This window comes from Capsella rubella, unplaced genomic scaffold (assembly GCF_000375325.1).
Source record: "Capsella rubella cultivar Monte Gargano unplaced genomic scaffold, Caprub1_0 scaffold_3, whole genome shotgun sequence".
Taxonomy (NCBI): Eukaryota; Viridiplantae; Streptophyta; class Magnoliopsida; order Brassicales; family Brassicaceae; genus Capsella; species Capsella rubella.
This window is the reverse complement of record NW_006238921.1, coordinates 14926513-14940107: the sequence shown is the minus strand read 5'-3', so window position 1 is coordinate 14940107 and position 13595 is coordinate 14926513. Positions and strand designations below refer to the sequence as shown.

Sequence of the window (13595 nt, the reverse complement as noted above, 5' to 3'; positions counted from 1 at the left end):
CAACTTCACAACTTCACAACTTCTTTAGGTTAATTTATATATTACTGGTATTATACAGCACCGCCACAAGAATATTTATTTTATTTTAATTGCATTTACAAAAAGTAAAGTGAATCTCAATCTTGAAAAAAATGGCACAAATGATAGCTCAAATGGTAATGTCCCTAATATATATAGATTGTATCTCTATGTAAAGGGAACAAAATATTATGAAAAAATTTGTTAGTTACGCAAAAAATACTGTGTATAAAAGTCACTTAGAACATCTCTTTCCAAAACCCTAGAGAGAATATTTAGGGTATAAAAGTATATACATACGTGTGTGTCCATTAATTAAACGTTATTAAATAAAAGGATGACAACTATAGAAAATGTAATAGAGAAAGAGTGTGAAAATGGAGTTTTGAGCCAAGAAAGTAAAAAAGATCAAGATCAAAAGAAATGAATTTGAGACTTCATCTTGGAGAGAAGAAAGGAACATTCGATATGGAGAAAGCAGTGTGTAACCATGGTTTCTTCATGATGGCTCCAAACGTGTGGAACCCTTCAACAAAGTCATTACATCGACCGTTAACACTTTCGGATTCTTCTTCCACGGATGTGACCATCTCTCATCCCTCCGGACTCTCATTTCTTGTGATCCAAGTCCACGCCATCAACAATGTTTCTAGAGTTGACGAAGAGCTCATCTTGAAGCAAGTGGAGAGGATGCTGAGATTATCAGACAAGGACGAACGTGACATGTTTGAGTTTCAACAAGTCCATGAGGCCGCAAGGGAGAGTGGTTTCGGTCGGATTTTCCGGTCTCCATCTCTCTTTGAAGACATGGTCAAGTCTATTTTGTTGTGTAATGCTGATTGGGGTAAGACACTACTCATGGCTTCTCGTCTCTGCCAATTGCAATCAAAGCTAGCTGATGGCACAGTTAAGCCTCTTAGCGTACCGAAAAGGAGAAGGCTAAACCCAAAACCATGGAAATCAGCTAATGGAAACTTCCCGAGTGCCAAGGAAATAGCAAGTCTTGATAAAGATGTGATCAATGAGCACTGTAAACTTGGGTACAGAGCAAATCAGATAGTTAACTTAGCAAAGAAGGTTGCAAATGGTTCACTGAATCTTGAAAAGATGGAAATGGGAGAGATGGAAGTGGATGAAGTGGTTGGGAAACTGAAAAAGTTAAAGGGGTTTGGTCCTTTTGCTAGTGCTACAGTGCTTATGTGTATGGGTTATTACCATCTTGTTCCATCCGATACTGAAACCTTAAGGCTCTTACGTGAGGTATACTTAACTCCCTTTACAGTTTATATATATTTATCACTAATCTAGTTGAACAGGCCTTTAATTATATGTTCATGTAATGTTTGGAGGTGCATGAAATGGAGGAGTGTTCGAAAGAGACGCTTGAGAAAACAGCACAATCATTTTACGACCGATTCTCTCCATTCCAGTGTTTAGCCTACTGGTTAGTTTCTAATCTTATATATTTATTTGAGCTAAGCATAGTTTATGAATATTTATATTGCTTCTTCTTGCAATATATATATATATATATATATGTATAGGTATGATTTGATCCAAAACTATGAAACAAAACTTGGGAAGCTTAGCAAGTTGAGTCCCACTGACTACAACAGTGTTAGCAGCGGATGCTGCCGCATGCAGCAGCTCAAGGCAACTGAATAATTATCTTACTTTTTTCTATTGATTACACTATTAAGGTTTTTTTGGGATTTTTGTTTTGCTTCTCTTGGTGTTATTTGAGGTTACCAACTTAAATTTTTAATCCATGATCTGTTTTCCAACCAAGAAAGTTCTTTACATTTCCTATTTGATCGTATAATACATGTTGGTTAATGTCAGTTTTGATTTGATTCAGTCTAAATGACATCACTGATAATTAAGTGGAAGAACTAAAAAAAAGCTCAGTTGAATCATGATACTAAATTTTGCTTTTATATAAAAAAACAGAGACGCAAAGCTTTGACATGGTCTGCTACTACCCAAGTTCTGTATCAAAAAGTCTGTTTTTGTTGAATCATGAAGCAGCACTTCAAGCTCCTCTCCTGCATCTGCATGCATCCCAAAACATGATCAAAAACAGAACATATCAGATCAGGTCTTCAAATGTTCATGCACACACATTTTTTGTACCTCTAACTCGGAAACCATTCTCATAAGATCATGGCATTGCTCCAGCATCAGTTTCTCTTGTGCAGCCACTTCCGCAAGTTGGGAGGCCAGTGGAACAATAAACTCCATCTGCTAATGGAAGATTTTAGTTTTATTACACTGGTTAGATACTACTAAATCATGTCACATTTACCCGCAGAGCCGGAACAACTTACCGTTGGAGCATAACTATTTAATGTTGAAATGATAGCATCAGTGACTGCTTCCGCGGTCTTAAACAAAGTCACAGCTGATTCGATGTTCACCTAAAAACCTCAGGAATTGTTGGAAAATAACAGAGACAATAAAAAACTTGTTTTGAGGTCCAAAAAACATAACAGAGGAACATGATTTGATTTACCTTTGCACCTTCTTTGAGGGGAAGCCTGGACAGAACAGAATGCAGGGATTCTCTAGTCATAGACAGAGCTGAGAGGTGTTGTATTTCCATGTCCTCCCAAGCTTCAAGATGCTTAACCTGTTTCCGATATATTTCGTATCAATACTTTTTTATCCTCCATGGCTTGGATTTTAAGTAAATGTGTTTGGACTTCATACACTTACTTGAGAAAGAAGCACATAATTCAGCTTCATCTCTAGTTTTTCCTTCTGCAGTTTGATTCTCTCTTGCAGAACCAAATGTTTCAACTTGGTAAGAGTATCCCACGCACAGAGTATTTGCTTCTACAAAGGTTGTTAGCTTTTATATTTGATTCTAAGCAGCAAAGATATCACGATTATGTGAAACTTAATAAAGTGACAAGCATGAGAAGAGGTGATGACTACACTTGCAGAGAGTAGAAAATAATTACCTTTTCTAGGAAGGCTAAGCTATTGTTTGCAGCATAGGCTTTAGCATTGACATACCTCCATTGAACCAACCGGTTATTCATAAGCTTCAGCTGATGAACAGATTCTGTGTCACATGTCTTTGGTTTTAGTGGTGAGGTAAAGGGGGAAGACTTGTTTTTGCTCCTGAAGAAATCAAAACCGAGGTTGATTAGTTTACCCACGCTTTTCCCTCTTGGAGGCTTTAGTTTTGAGCTTGGAACTGTCACTGTCTGAGTGTCCAACGATCTTCCTGGTGAAAGCGCCCACTGGGACATCGAACTTCCATACCTTGCCACTGAACTATTCCTCTTCAACCTATTCTCAATTCCCCTAAAGCTATTAGCTCTCAGCAAATCTTCTTGTGACCTTGGTTTGGTCTCATTGTTGTTCCCTTTGCTTGGTCCAGCTGTTAAATCACGTAGATACTTAGAAGAGACCTTGATACCAGGTTTATGGTTGCGGGACGAACGGTTAGTACTAACACTTGAAGAGAGGGATACATCACTCAACTCTGAATCTGATTCATCGTTTAAGGATTCATATAGTAGAGAGCATGAGTTTCTCCTTGATGATGCTCTATACAATGCACATCCATCAACTGAAAATCTGCCAGGAAGTATGACGCTGTCCTCATCATCAATCCACGGTGAAGGCCTACGGTTTTCTTTTGTGTCAATTTCTATGCTACTTTGGTTTGGTAACCCGAAACAAACCTCTGTGCCATTTGACATCCTATCATGCTTTTTCAGGCCGAGATGAACTTTCAGACTGTTGTTGTTCTGATCATCTCTCTTGATAGATGAATTAGAAGTGGAGTTTCTGCGGTTTGGAGAAGAAGAAGACGCAGATGGAGAGGAGAGAAAACGTGAACTAACCTCCCGGGACTTTGCTCTTCTTGTTTTGAGTTGTTGTTCATGCTCACAGCCCTTCATTGTTACTCTGCTTCCTGAGTGAGAAAGAAGAAAACTTGTCAATCTTATAAGAAGATACAGAGAATCTTTTTGAACTTTGTAAAAAAAGAAACAGACTTTTAAAAGTTGCGGCTCAATAGATGAGTTGGTTGCGCCTATATATGTGGTCACCAACATTATAGGGTTTATTGTTAATCAGTTGAAGTTTAAAGCAAAACAAAATATATATATGAAAATCAGTGAATCGCTGATGCTTCATTGAATTTGAATATCACATTCACAACATACAGTAAGTGATGGTGCTGCCTAGAGCATACAAAACTCTTGCAAGTGTATCTGTAACCAAATGTGGAAGATATAGCTGTCTAAGAAGTGGAAGTAAAACTATGGACCCTAGGAATCAATGAAAATTGCATTGTTGCATAAAAGGGTGACTGTAATCAACGTATCTCTCCCACAATGGTTTGTACTTTTCTATCCCGATCTTCAACCACGGCTTTAAGTTCCCATTGAAGTGAAGAACAGCTCCTTTCTCTATCACACGAGCATCCACATTGGTGTATCCTAATCCCAGGATATGCCACGACGCCTCCAGTGCCTCTGTTAACCCGTAAAACGTCAGAAGTCCTGGAGGTAGCGTGCCAAGTTTCCATAGGGTCCGGTCCACGTTCTTTTCTTGCCAGTAGTGATATATGCCAGTCACATTTCTCTTTCTCCATTCAACTAAATCAAAGACATTCATCCCAAACGCCCACCCACACGCATCTGGATCAAAGTGAGAGCGGATGAGGGGATGCGAATAGTTCAAGTACTTGTGGTAGCGGTGGAAGGTCTCCATGCAGGTCTCCACAGCCCCGTTCACGTTCTTGTTTAAATCGATCGAAAAGAGACCAGAAAGATCCTTTTGAACAACAACGTCGTCATCAAGAAAGACCACCTTCTTCAGCGCAGGAAATACTTCGGGTATGTAGAACCTAAGATGGTTGAGCATGGAAAGATACTTGGGGTTTCTGAATTTGATTGGAGTGCGCCCATCGTCGTTGTGTCCAGAGAAATAGTAGCTTTGCGTATCAGAGTCTTGCAGCTGCTTGAGGACGGGAACATAGGAAGCATTGAGCCATGAGAAATCCTCGAATTTCTGAACCTCCACAGTGACTCCTCTGAGGTTGTCCATGTTCATGGCAAACCAAGCCTTCATTGCAGCATAGTTGATCTCATTAGTGACAAGATGAAAGACAACTTTCTCAGGGGCCTTGGAGTTGAGAGCAGTAGAGTTAACGACAACAGAAGTAGCAATAATGTTATCAGAGAAGACGCAGAAATGGTAGAGACTGTTATCCGTGAGTTTGGAATCAGCACGGTTTCTTTCCTTGAGGCTTGTCTGCAGGTCTAGGTTCTGAAACCATTCAGTAGCGAGACGAACACCAAGACAGTAAAGACTCTTGGGCACTTCCTCAGCAGCAATCTGACCATACTTGGAACTCTTCTCAGTAACAGAACTCATCTGTTCTTCAAGAGACTGAATAGAGGCCTTGAGCCTCATAATCATAGTGGCACTATCATAGTGAAGCTGCTGAGCTTGGTATAACAAAACAGCCATGTCGCGAATAGTAGGCTCGGACTCAAGGACAGTCAAGGGAGTTCTCCTAGTAGCAGCAGTCGACAAAAGAAGCTGAGAGTTACGGATCTGAGCACTCAAGTCCCAAGCAAACTGAAGATTCTTACTTTCTTTAGCAATGACAACAAAGGCTTTAGCAAGAGCGATCTGATCATTAACTTGACGAGCAACGGAAGTAGGACTCAACATTTCCTCAGTCATGTTCATACCCTCTAAGAATTTGTCATTACGGTAACGTCGCTGCAGTAAGTAAAGAAAGAAAGGTTCGATTTTTTTGAGCAAAATTGAAATCTACAAAACCAAAAAAACAAAAAGAAGAGATCTTTGGGGAAAAAGATGAAACCTTGGGAATGGAGGGTCTGGGTTCGATATGGCCAGCTTTGGAGAGAATGAGAAAGAAGAGGAAGAGGACAATAGCAGAGAGTACCCACCAGACAACATTCGAGATCTTCCGGCGGCCAGCTCGCCGGAAACTATCACCACGCCTCCTCATAATTGAAAATACAGATCCTTATAATTGAATGAGATTGGTAGTGAGTGAGTAATCGGATCTGGGGATTTTGTCGGGAGAAAGCCAAAAAATAGCTCAACCGACGACCACGACCATCTTCTCTGCATCAACAAAAATAAAAAAACCTCAGAATCCAATATTTTCATTTTATAATATTAATATTCTTTTTACTGTTAAAAATAAATAAGAAAAAGACATTTATATCCTCACTCTATAAATAGTTTCTTGGAATTTAAAAATTAACATGAAACATAGTTTTATTTAAATACACAATGAAAACAATCAAAAACACTTTTATATAGTTTTTTAATATATTTTTTCCTTCTTTAAAAATACAATATATTACATTTTTTTTTGTTTTACGCGCGAATTAGTTAATTAACTTAAATTATTCTAGACAAACACATATTTTAAAATAGAGTTAGATCGTAGTGTAACGAGGAATTATGATTTTTTTGAATTTTTTTTCTTCTAAAAGTGACTAAATAATCTATAGATATCAAAAAAAATCTATAAGATCTTTTGAAGTTCTAACCTAATTTTTCATTTTTCTTTTTCGCCGTAAAGCAAGTTGGGTATTGATGACGAGGAAGAAAAATAAAAACGAGGTTATAACTTCAAAAAATCTTCCAAAATCCTCCAATATTAAATCGTATCAAATCCGGCGAAATACCAAGATATTTCTGGTAACACAAGCTTTCCACATTAAAGGTGAAACTATCGTCTTATTTCGATCAATGATACTTTCTTTTTCTATTCTGTTTTTTTCAACAAATCGAATAAATTAACTTTAACAAAGCCAATTGTTGAGACAATTGTTTACAAACTTAGCAACATGTGATTGCTTTTTTTTTTTTCTTTCTTCGTATATTTCTTTTTTCTTTCTTTATATATTGCTTAAAATTAATTTGGATAAATAAATAACTAAAATTTATTTTGCAAATTAAAAGAACTAACAACGAACACCATCCAAATATTCTGGCGATTGGTAAATACTAAACCGCGTATTATATGTCCACAGAACGCGGTACATAATGTCGTTTAAAGTCAAACTCCAGTTTTTGAGAAATGTCAAAACCCTAGTAAAAATCTTCTCTTTACTTTTTATTATTTAAAAGAATAGGAATAATAATAAATGCATATTCCTAAATTTACTTGGGCGTTACTCCAAATTTTCCTAAATACCTCACTGTCTTTTTATTTTCTCAATTTTTATTTATGTTGGTTTAAGTGTGTCGCCGGCCTCTCCTCTCTCTCTCTCTCTCACGTACCCTAAAGTAACTTGACAGTTTGCAGTTGTGCACCATTCACATTCGCAGCCTCTCTTCCAAAATTCTAACAAAGCTCTCTCTCTGAGCTCTGTTTTGGATCTGAGAGAGGTTTGAGAATATATTTGCCGAATCCTCCATACATCATGAGTTTCCATAGCTTTTACAAGAGAGCTTTTACCTTACTCAAGGCTCACCCTTCTGTTTCCAAGCTTCTTGTTCTCAGCACTTTCAGGTCTCTCCTTGTCCTTCTTTCGTTAGATCCGGTTTCAAATAAGTCTTACTTTCTCTTTGGTTTATGTCTTTATACTCCTCTCTTTCTGATCTTTTATGTATTGACGTTTGTGCAGCGGTGGTGGTGTACTTGTGTATACGGACTCGAGTCCATTGAGGCGTATACTACACGCAGACGCTACTCTTGATGCAGATGGCCAACCAATCAAGAAGAAGAAGGTGGTCGTTCTCGGGAGTGGATGGAGCGGCTACAGCTTCTTGAATTACTTGAACAACCCTAACTATGATGTTCAAGTTGTGTCTCCTCGTAACTTTTTCCTCTTTACTCCTCTCTTGCCAAGTGTTACCAATGGCACTGTCGAAGCCCGTAGCATTGTTGAACCCATTCGTGGCCTTATCCGCAAGGTATTCTCATGACCCTTGCAACTAACTTCTCTTATTACTATTGTTTCAAGTTTTGAGATTTTTTATCTGATTCTGTTTCTAAACATCTCTCTCAGAAAGGATTTGAGTACACAGAAGCAGAGTGTGTCAAGATTGATGCATCAAACAAGAAAATACACTGCCGGTCCAAGGATGGGTCAAGTCTTAAGGGCACGACTGAGTTTGACATGGATTATGACATTCTAGTCATAGCTGTTGGAGCTAAGCCTAACACATTCAACACCCCTGGAGTTGAGGAACATGCCTACTTCCTCAAAGAAGCAGAGGATGCTCTAAACATCCGTCATTCAGTCATCGACTGTTTCGAGAGAGCCTCTCTTCCCAATCTAACTGAAGAAGAGAGGAAAAAGATTCTACATTTCGTTGTGGTTGGTGGAGGACCAACTGGTGTCGAGTTCTCAGCTGAGCTACATGATTTCTTAGTTGATGATGTGGCTAAGATATACCCAAAGGTCCAAGAGTTTACAAGAATCACTCTTCTTGAAGCAGGCGACCACATTCTCAACATGTAACTTCACACTCCAAGCTTCTATAAATGGCTTAATCTGCTCTGCTTTTTTTTGTTAATGTTTTGGCTCCACTCTCCTTTCAGGTTTGACAAGAGGATCACTGCTTTTGCTGAGGAAAAGTTCCAAAGAGACGGTATTGATTTGAAGACAGGATCAATGGTTGTGGGAGTGACTGCTGATGAGATATCCACAAAGGAAAGAGAAACTGGTAAAATTGTCTCTGAGCCTTATGGTATGGTTGTGTGGTCTACAGGAATTGGTTCACGTCCTGTCATCAGAGACTTTATGCAGCAGATTGGTCAGGTTAGATAACTTGATCACATCAAGAAATAATTTGACTAACCAAAGCATTTGCTTGTGTCCACCTAACTAGAATATGTATGGTTACAGGGGCAGAGACGTGTGTTGGCAACTGATGAATGGCTTAGAGTGGAGGGATGCGACAGTGTCTACGCTTTAGGTGATACTGCAACGATCAACCAACGAAGAGTCATGGTACCATCTCAACACACACCCATATAATATATAGACACTTGCTTCCTTGTGACACATTTCACAGATGATGACTGATGATGTTGTTGAACAAACAGGAAGACATAGCTGCGATATTCAAAAAAGCTGACACGGGAGATACAGGAACTTTGAACAAGAAAGATTTCAATGGTGTTGTGAAAGACATTTGCCAGAGGTACCCTCAGGTGGAGCTATACTTGAAGAAGAATAAACTGAAGAACATTGCACACTTGCTCAAGAGTGCAAATGGTGAGGACACTCAAGTAAATATCGAAAAGTTTAAGCAAGCCCTCTCTGAGGTCGATTCACAGATGAAGAACCTTCCAGCAACTGCACAGGTGAGAAACAATTCCATAATCTAAAAACAAAACCAATCTGCAGAGATGCTGATTCTTGAATTCTTGATAACAACAGGTTGCATCACAACAAGGGAAGTACCTGGCAAAATGCTTCAACAGAATGGAGAAGTGTGAGAAGAAGCCAGAAGGACCGTTGAGGTTTAGAGGAGAGGGTCGACACAGGTTCCAACCATTCAGGTACAGACATTTTGGATCGTTTGCTCCACTGGGAGGGGAACAGACAGCAGCTGAACTGCCAGGGGATTGGGTCTCCATAGGACACAGCTCCCAGTGGCTTTGGTACTCTGTCTACGCTAGCAAACTGGTGAGCTGGCGCACGAGAACACTCGTTATCTCTGACTGGGCTCGACGCTTTGTCTTTGGCCGTGACTCTAGCAGCATCTAATCGAAACCAAACCCTCTTCTCGTTCTCCCCCACATTTTTTGTTCTCTTTTTCTACGGTTATCTTAATTTGCCTTGCTAGTTATCATCATTCTTGTCTTTTTTATCAACTCGAAAAACCGAAATCTGAGGGAATTTTGATCTTTACCCTCAAATCTTTATGTATGTTTTTGAAACCATTTGGAGCAACACAAACGCATATTTCTTAATTTATAAACCAACTCAAATATAACAAGAGATCACTTCTCTCACAAGTCACATTACACAACCACTTCATCCTCTTCTCTGTTTGTGCGACGGCTCTATGAACTTCATGCGGACACGATTCTATCCTCTCAACAACGCGATGCTGATCTCCTTCTCTACGGACCTCGATGGTAAATTAAGCTCATTGCAGAGCGACCAATCCCAATTTGAAAGTCAGGGTTGAAGGAAGGATTTGACCGTTGGTGAGATACAGGCCGGGACTATTGGACCTTTAATATAACAATGGCCCATTAGGCTTTTAATAAGGCCTAAATATTTCGACCCATCATCGTTTCAGATGGATGGATACTCCGTCGTCTCTCTCCCCCGTCTGAGACTTCGTCATCTTCCCAAAACCAACCAGAAAGGCTCTATGATCGGAGAACCGCCGTAACATGTGCTTTCTTCGCTTAATCTAAACTTTCTCCGTCACTGGGAATCTCATCTACTAGCACGCACACAATTATGCCCTCTGGTTGCAGTATCAGAGCTCTATGGATCATCAACAATCAGGACACTGTTGTCTTCTCCAGGTTTTGTAATCCATCAACACATTCTCATTCAATTCCTATTTCGCCCAATCCATACTCTTAAATTCATCTCGATTCAGGAGGTTCCCGGTCGTCGAGAAGCAATGGTGCTCAGCTTACAAGTCGGAAAACGAAAACGCTGGCTTAGATCTTCCTAGACTACCCACTGATCAACAAATCTCTAATGCCTTCACTCGAAGAAAGAGACGGTACGGCTCTCTCCCTTCTATTGCAGATTATTTCGAAATGTGAATTGAATTTGTAATCTGAATTAGGGAAGGCTCTACTCGTGGATATGGCATACGTGTAGCTCAATCGACTAAAGGATCGGATTCTTGGGTTGATGATCCCATCACTCGTCATATTATCAGTCTTTGTTTAAGCGAAGATGATGATGATGATGAGGATGAATCTAACAAGAATGAGAAGAACATTCTCTGGCCCATTGCCCTGCATACCAAAGCCCTTTACTCCATCCTCGTTTTGCCTTTGGTTGAGCCAAGGGAGATGAAGGATTACGTCAAGTTATGCAGGAGATCTGATTGTGGACCAGCTGTTGGTGAAGATTTGAGTTTGTCATCTCTCTTGCTTAACATTTCATCCATCACTGGGTACTTATAACTTCATCTCCCTCTCTCAAGGTTACCACTGAGTTGTATCCCTTTTCCTTGTTTCATATGCGTATAAGATCAGGGATAGGAAAATCACTTGTACAGACAATGGCAATGTACATGTTTTTGATCTCTTACCACATCGCCTACGAAAAAATGTTCAACCTTGTGGTTTTTACTCACTCGTGTTGCAGGGCTTTCATGGTGGCTCATGCATTTGGTGACATCATTTCTGGTGATACAGTGGAACCTGAGGTTGTTGTAAGTACTTCACCATCAGTTGGGGGATTGTTTGATTCGCTAACTGGAAGCATTGGTATCTCATCAAGGGCAAAACCCATAGCTGCACCGGTTGCATCTTCTTCCCCGTCTGGAGCTGCTACAAATGGAGCTACAGCATCGGATGATCCCAAAGCAGGATCGAGGTTACTGGATAGAGATTTACTTAGGAATTTTATAGCTAGTGCTATGCCGTTTGGTTAGTATTTTCCTTCTGTTAGTGTCCTCTGCTAGACCATTTGTTTCCTGATTTGTGTGCTATAAAACCTGGCATTTTTTAATCAATTCTGCAGGTACCCCATTAGACCTCAGCTTGTCTAATATCTCTGCTATGAAGGCGAATGGCTTTTCCTCTGCTGATTCTCCAATGCAAGAACTTAAGCAACCAGCATGGAAGCCATACTTGTACAAAGGAAAGCAAAGGTTATTGTTCACAATTCATGAGACCGTTAACGCTGCAATGTACGACCGAGATGAGATTCCTGATAATGTATCTGTTGCGGGACAGATAAACTGTCGGGCAGAGCTAGAAGGGCTGCCTGATGTATCGTTTCCTCTAGCAGGGCTGAGTACAGCTCACATCGAAGCTATATCTTTCCATCCATGTGCCCAAGTTCCAGCACATGGGATTGACAAGCAGAACATTGTTTTCCAGCCTCCCTTGGGCAACTTTGTTCTCATGCGCTACCAAGCAGGTTGTGGACTTGGACCACCAGTGAAAGGGTTCTATCAGCTGTCAATGGTCTCAGAAGACGAGGGTGCATTCCTCTACAAGGTCCACCTCATGGAAGGTTACAAGTCTCCTATGTCAATGGAATTTTGCACTATTACTATGCCCTTTCCACGGAGACGGATAGTGGCATTTGATGGGACTCCGTCAGCTGGGACTGTTTTAACCACAGAGCACTCTGTTGAGTGGAGGATTCTGGGCAACGGACGTAGCCTTTCTGGAAAAAGCCTTGAGGCAACTTTCCCCGGGACAATCAAGTTTAGCCCATTGCAGAGAAAAAGAAGAGTGGATGGGGATGACGAAGAGAGCGAGGGTGAGGGTGTAGAGAATGTGGTGAACGTGGAGGACTTCTTGGTGCAGAAAATGAACAAGGATCTCCCAGCAGTTGAGTTGGAGGAACCATTCTGCTGGCAAGCCTACGACTATGCCAAGGTATGCTTGTCTTTTGCTTCCTTTTAAAAGCTTTTGGATTTGGTTGTTGTTCAAATTTGTCTTCTGGAATACAGGTTTCGTTCAAGATTGTTGGTGCATCTGTCTCTCGAATGTCAATCGACACAAAATCAGTAAGCTTTTGCAAGTTGGAATGATTAGTTTACATTGTTACACCGGATTATCTGACTTAATATCGCCTCGCTTTGTTTTGGCAGGTCAATATCTACCCAACCACAAAGTCGCCGGTTGAGTTTTCCGCTCAGGTAAGACAACTGCCAATATATATATATATATCTGAAAGTCCCCAAGAAATGGTTGATAATAAGTGTGCGTTAACAGGTGACTTCAGGGGATTATATATTATGGAACACATTGGGGAAGGCTCCATCTGCAGCCGCCGTATAAATCCCCCAAATCTCCTGACCCTCACTGGTATTTGATTTGCCTATACCAAAGGTATTGCGAGATTTGAATTCTTTTGTTTTGTATTTTCTCTAGTGTGAAATCTTTAAATGTATGAGCATTTTTGGCCGCAGAAGTGGATCTGTACATTATTGTTGTTTCTTTTAAGATAAAAGAAGATTGAATGTTTTTAGTTGCAAATCTGTCTTGCATGATACATGATGTGACAATAAACTCATAAGGTGGTTACATTCATGAAATTGCCACTGTGTTTTTTTTTTGTGTACAAGCTAAGAAAGAAATTGTTACCACATATATATGAGAATGCTTCCTACTTACCTAGATTAAGTATGTAGTGCTCATAAGGTTTACAAAAGTAGAAGAAAATATTAATCATGTTATATAAACGGGAAAAATGTCATAAAAATCCCGAACTTTCAAATTTGGGATGATTTAATCACGAACTTTAAAGAAGTCATTTTAATCACAAAGTTTTGTTGACTTTTCCGTAAAATAGTTAAGTTTTGTTGACTTCACTTATTTAAGCATGACATTTAATTTTTGTTAAAAACTTAAAGATGTAGTTAACTATCTGTGAGCTGCTTTTGTTTAGCCT

At 39.8% G+C, this 13595-nt stretch overlaps 5 protein-coding genes across 6 annotated transcripts; 3 read left to right on the top strand and 2 right to left on the bottom strand.

Moving 5' to 3' along the window:
* The first annotated feature begins 441 nt into the window (after nt 1-441).
* On the top strand, nt 442-1683 carry LOC17891002. Its single transcript, XM_006299012.1, has 3 exons — nt 442-1278; nt 1368-1462; nt 1563-1683. The coding sequence occupies exons 1-3, from the start codon at nt 442-444 to the stop codon at nt 1681-1683; spliced, it is 1053 nt and encodes a 350-aa protein (XP_006299074.1).
* Nucleotides 1684-1934: 251 nt separating this feature from the next.
* Nucleotides 1935-3940, bottom strand: LOC17893616 (QWRF motif-containing protein 3). Its single transcript, XM_006297503.2, has 6 exons — nt 2982-3940; nt 2734-2853; nt 2531-2647; nt 2346-2435; nt 2152-2259; nt 1935-2069 (listed from the first exon to the last, which is right to left on the bottom strand). The coding sequence occupies exons 1-6, from the start codon at nt 3930-3932 to the stop codon at nt 2013-2015; spliced, it is 1443 nt and encodes a 480-aa protein (XP_006297565.1). The 5' UTR covers nt 3933-3940; the 3' UTR covers nt 1935-2012.
* A 199-nt stretch (nt 3941-4139) lies between these two features.
* On the bottom strand, nt 4140-6150 carry LOC17891061 (probable galacturonosyltransferase 10). The gene is made up of 2 exons (XM_006297339.2): nt 5873-6150; nt 4140-5769 (listed from the first exon to the last, which is right to left on the bottom strand). The coding sequence occupies exons 1-2, from the start codon at nt 6020-6022 to the stop codon at nt 4312-4314; spliced, it is 1608 nt and encodes a 535-aa protein (XP_006297401.1). The 5' UTR covers nt 6023-6150; the 3' UTR covers nt 4140-4311.
* A 1200-nt stretch (nt 6151-7350) lies between these two features.
* On the top strand, nt 7351-9896 carry LOC17893391 (external alternative NAD(P)H-ubiquinone oxidoreductase B4, mitochondrial). The gene is made up of 7 exons (XM_006297240.2): nt 7351-7543; nt 7659-7947; nt 8043-8494; nt 8579-8798; nt 8886-8990; nt 9086-9346; nt 9423-9896. Exons 1-7 carry the CDS (start codon nt 7455-7457, stop codon nt 9750-9752), a joined length of 1746 nt encoding a protein of 581 aa, XP_006297302.1. The 5' UTR covers nt 7351-7454; the 3' UTR covers nt 9753-9896.
* Nucleotides 9897-10309: 413 nt separating this feature from the next.
* On the top strand, nt 10310-13234 carry LOC17893658 (AP-5 complex subunit mu). Of its 2 annotated transcripts, XM_006297173.2 has the most exons (8): nt 10310-10528; nt 10606-10734; nt 10801-11136; nt 11331-11614; nt 11709-12577; nt 12652-12708; nt 12793-12840; nt 12917-13234. In XM_006297173.2, the coding sequence occupies exons 1-8, from the start codon at nt 10461-10463 to the stop codon at nt 12980-12982; spliced, it is 1857 nt and encodes a 618-aa protein (XP_006297235.1). In that variant the 5' UTR covers nt 10310-10460; the 3' UTR covers nt 12983-13234. The 2 variants fall into 2 exon arrangements, with proteins under 2 accessions (XP_006297235.1, XP_023642428.1); XM_023786660.1 differs by lacking the exon at nt 10310-10528 and having other exon boundaries at nt 10617-10734; nt 10806-11136.
* Nucleotides 13235-13595: the final 361 nt, after the last annotated feature.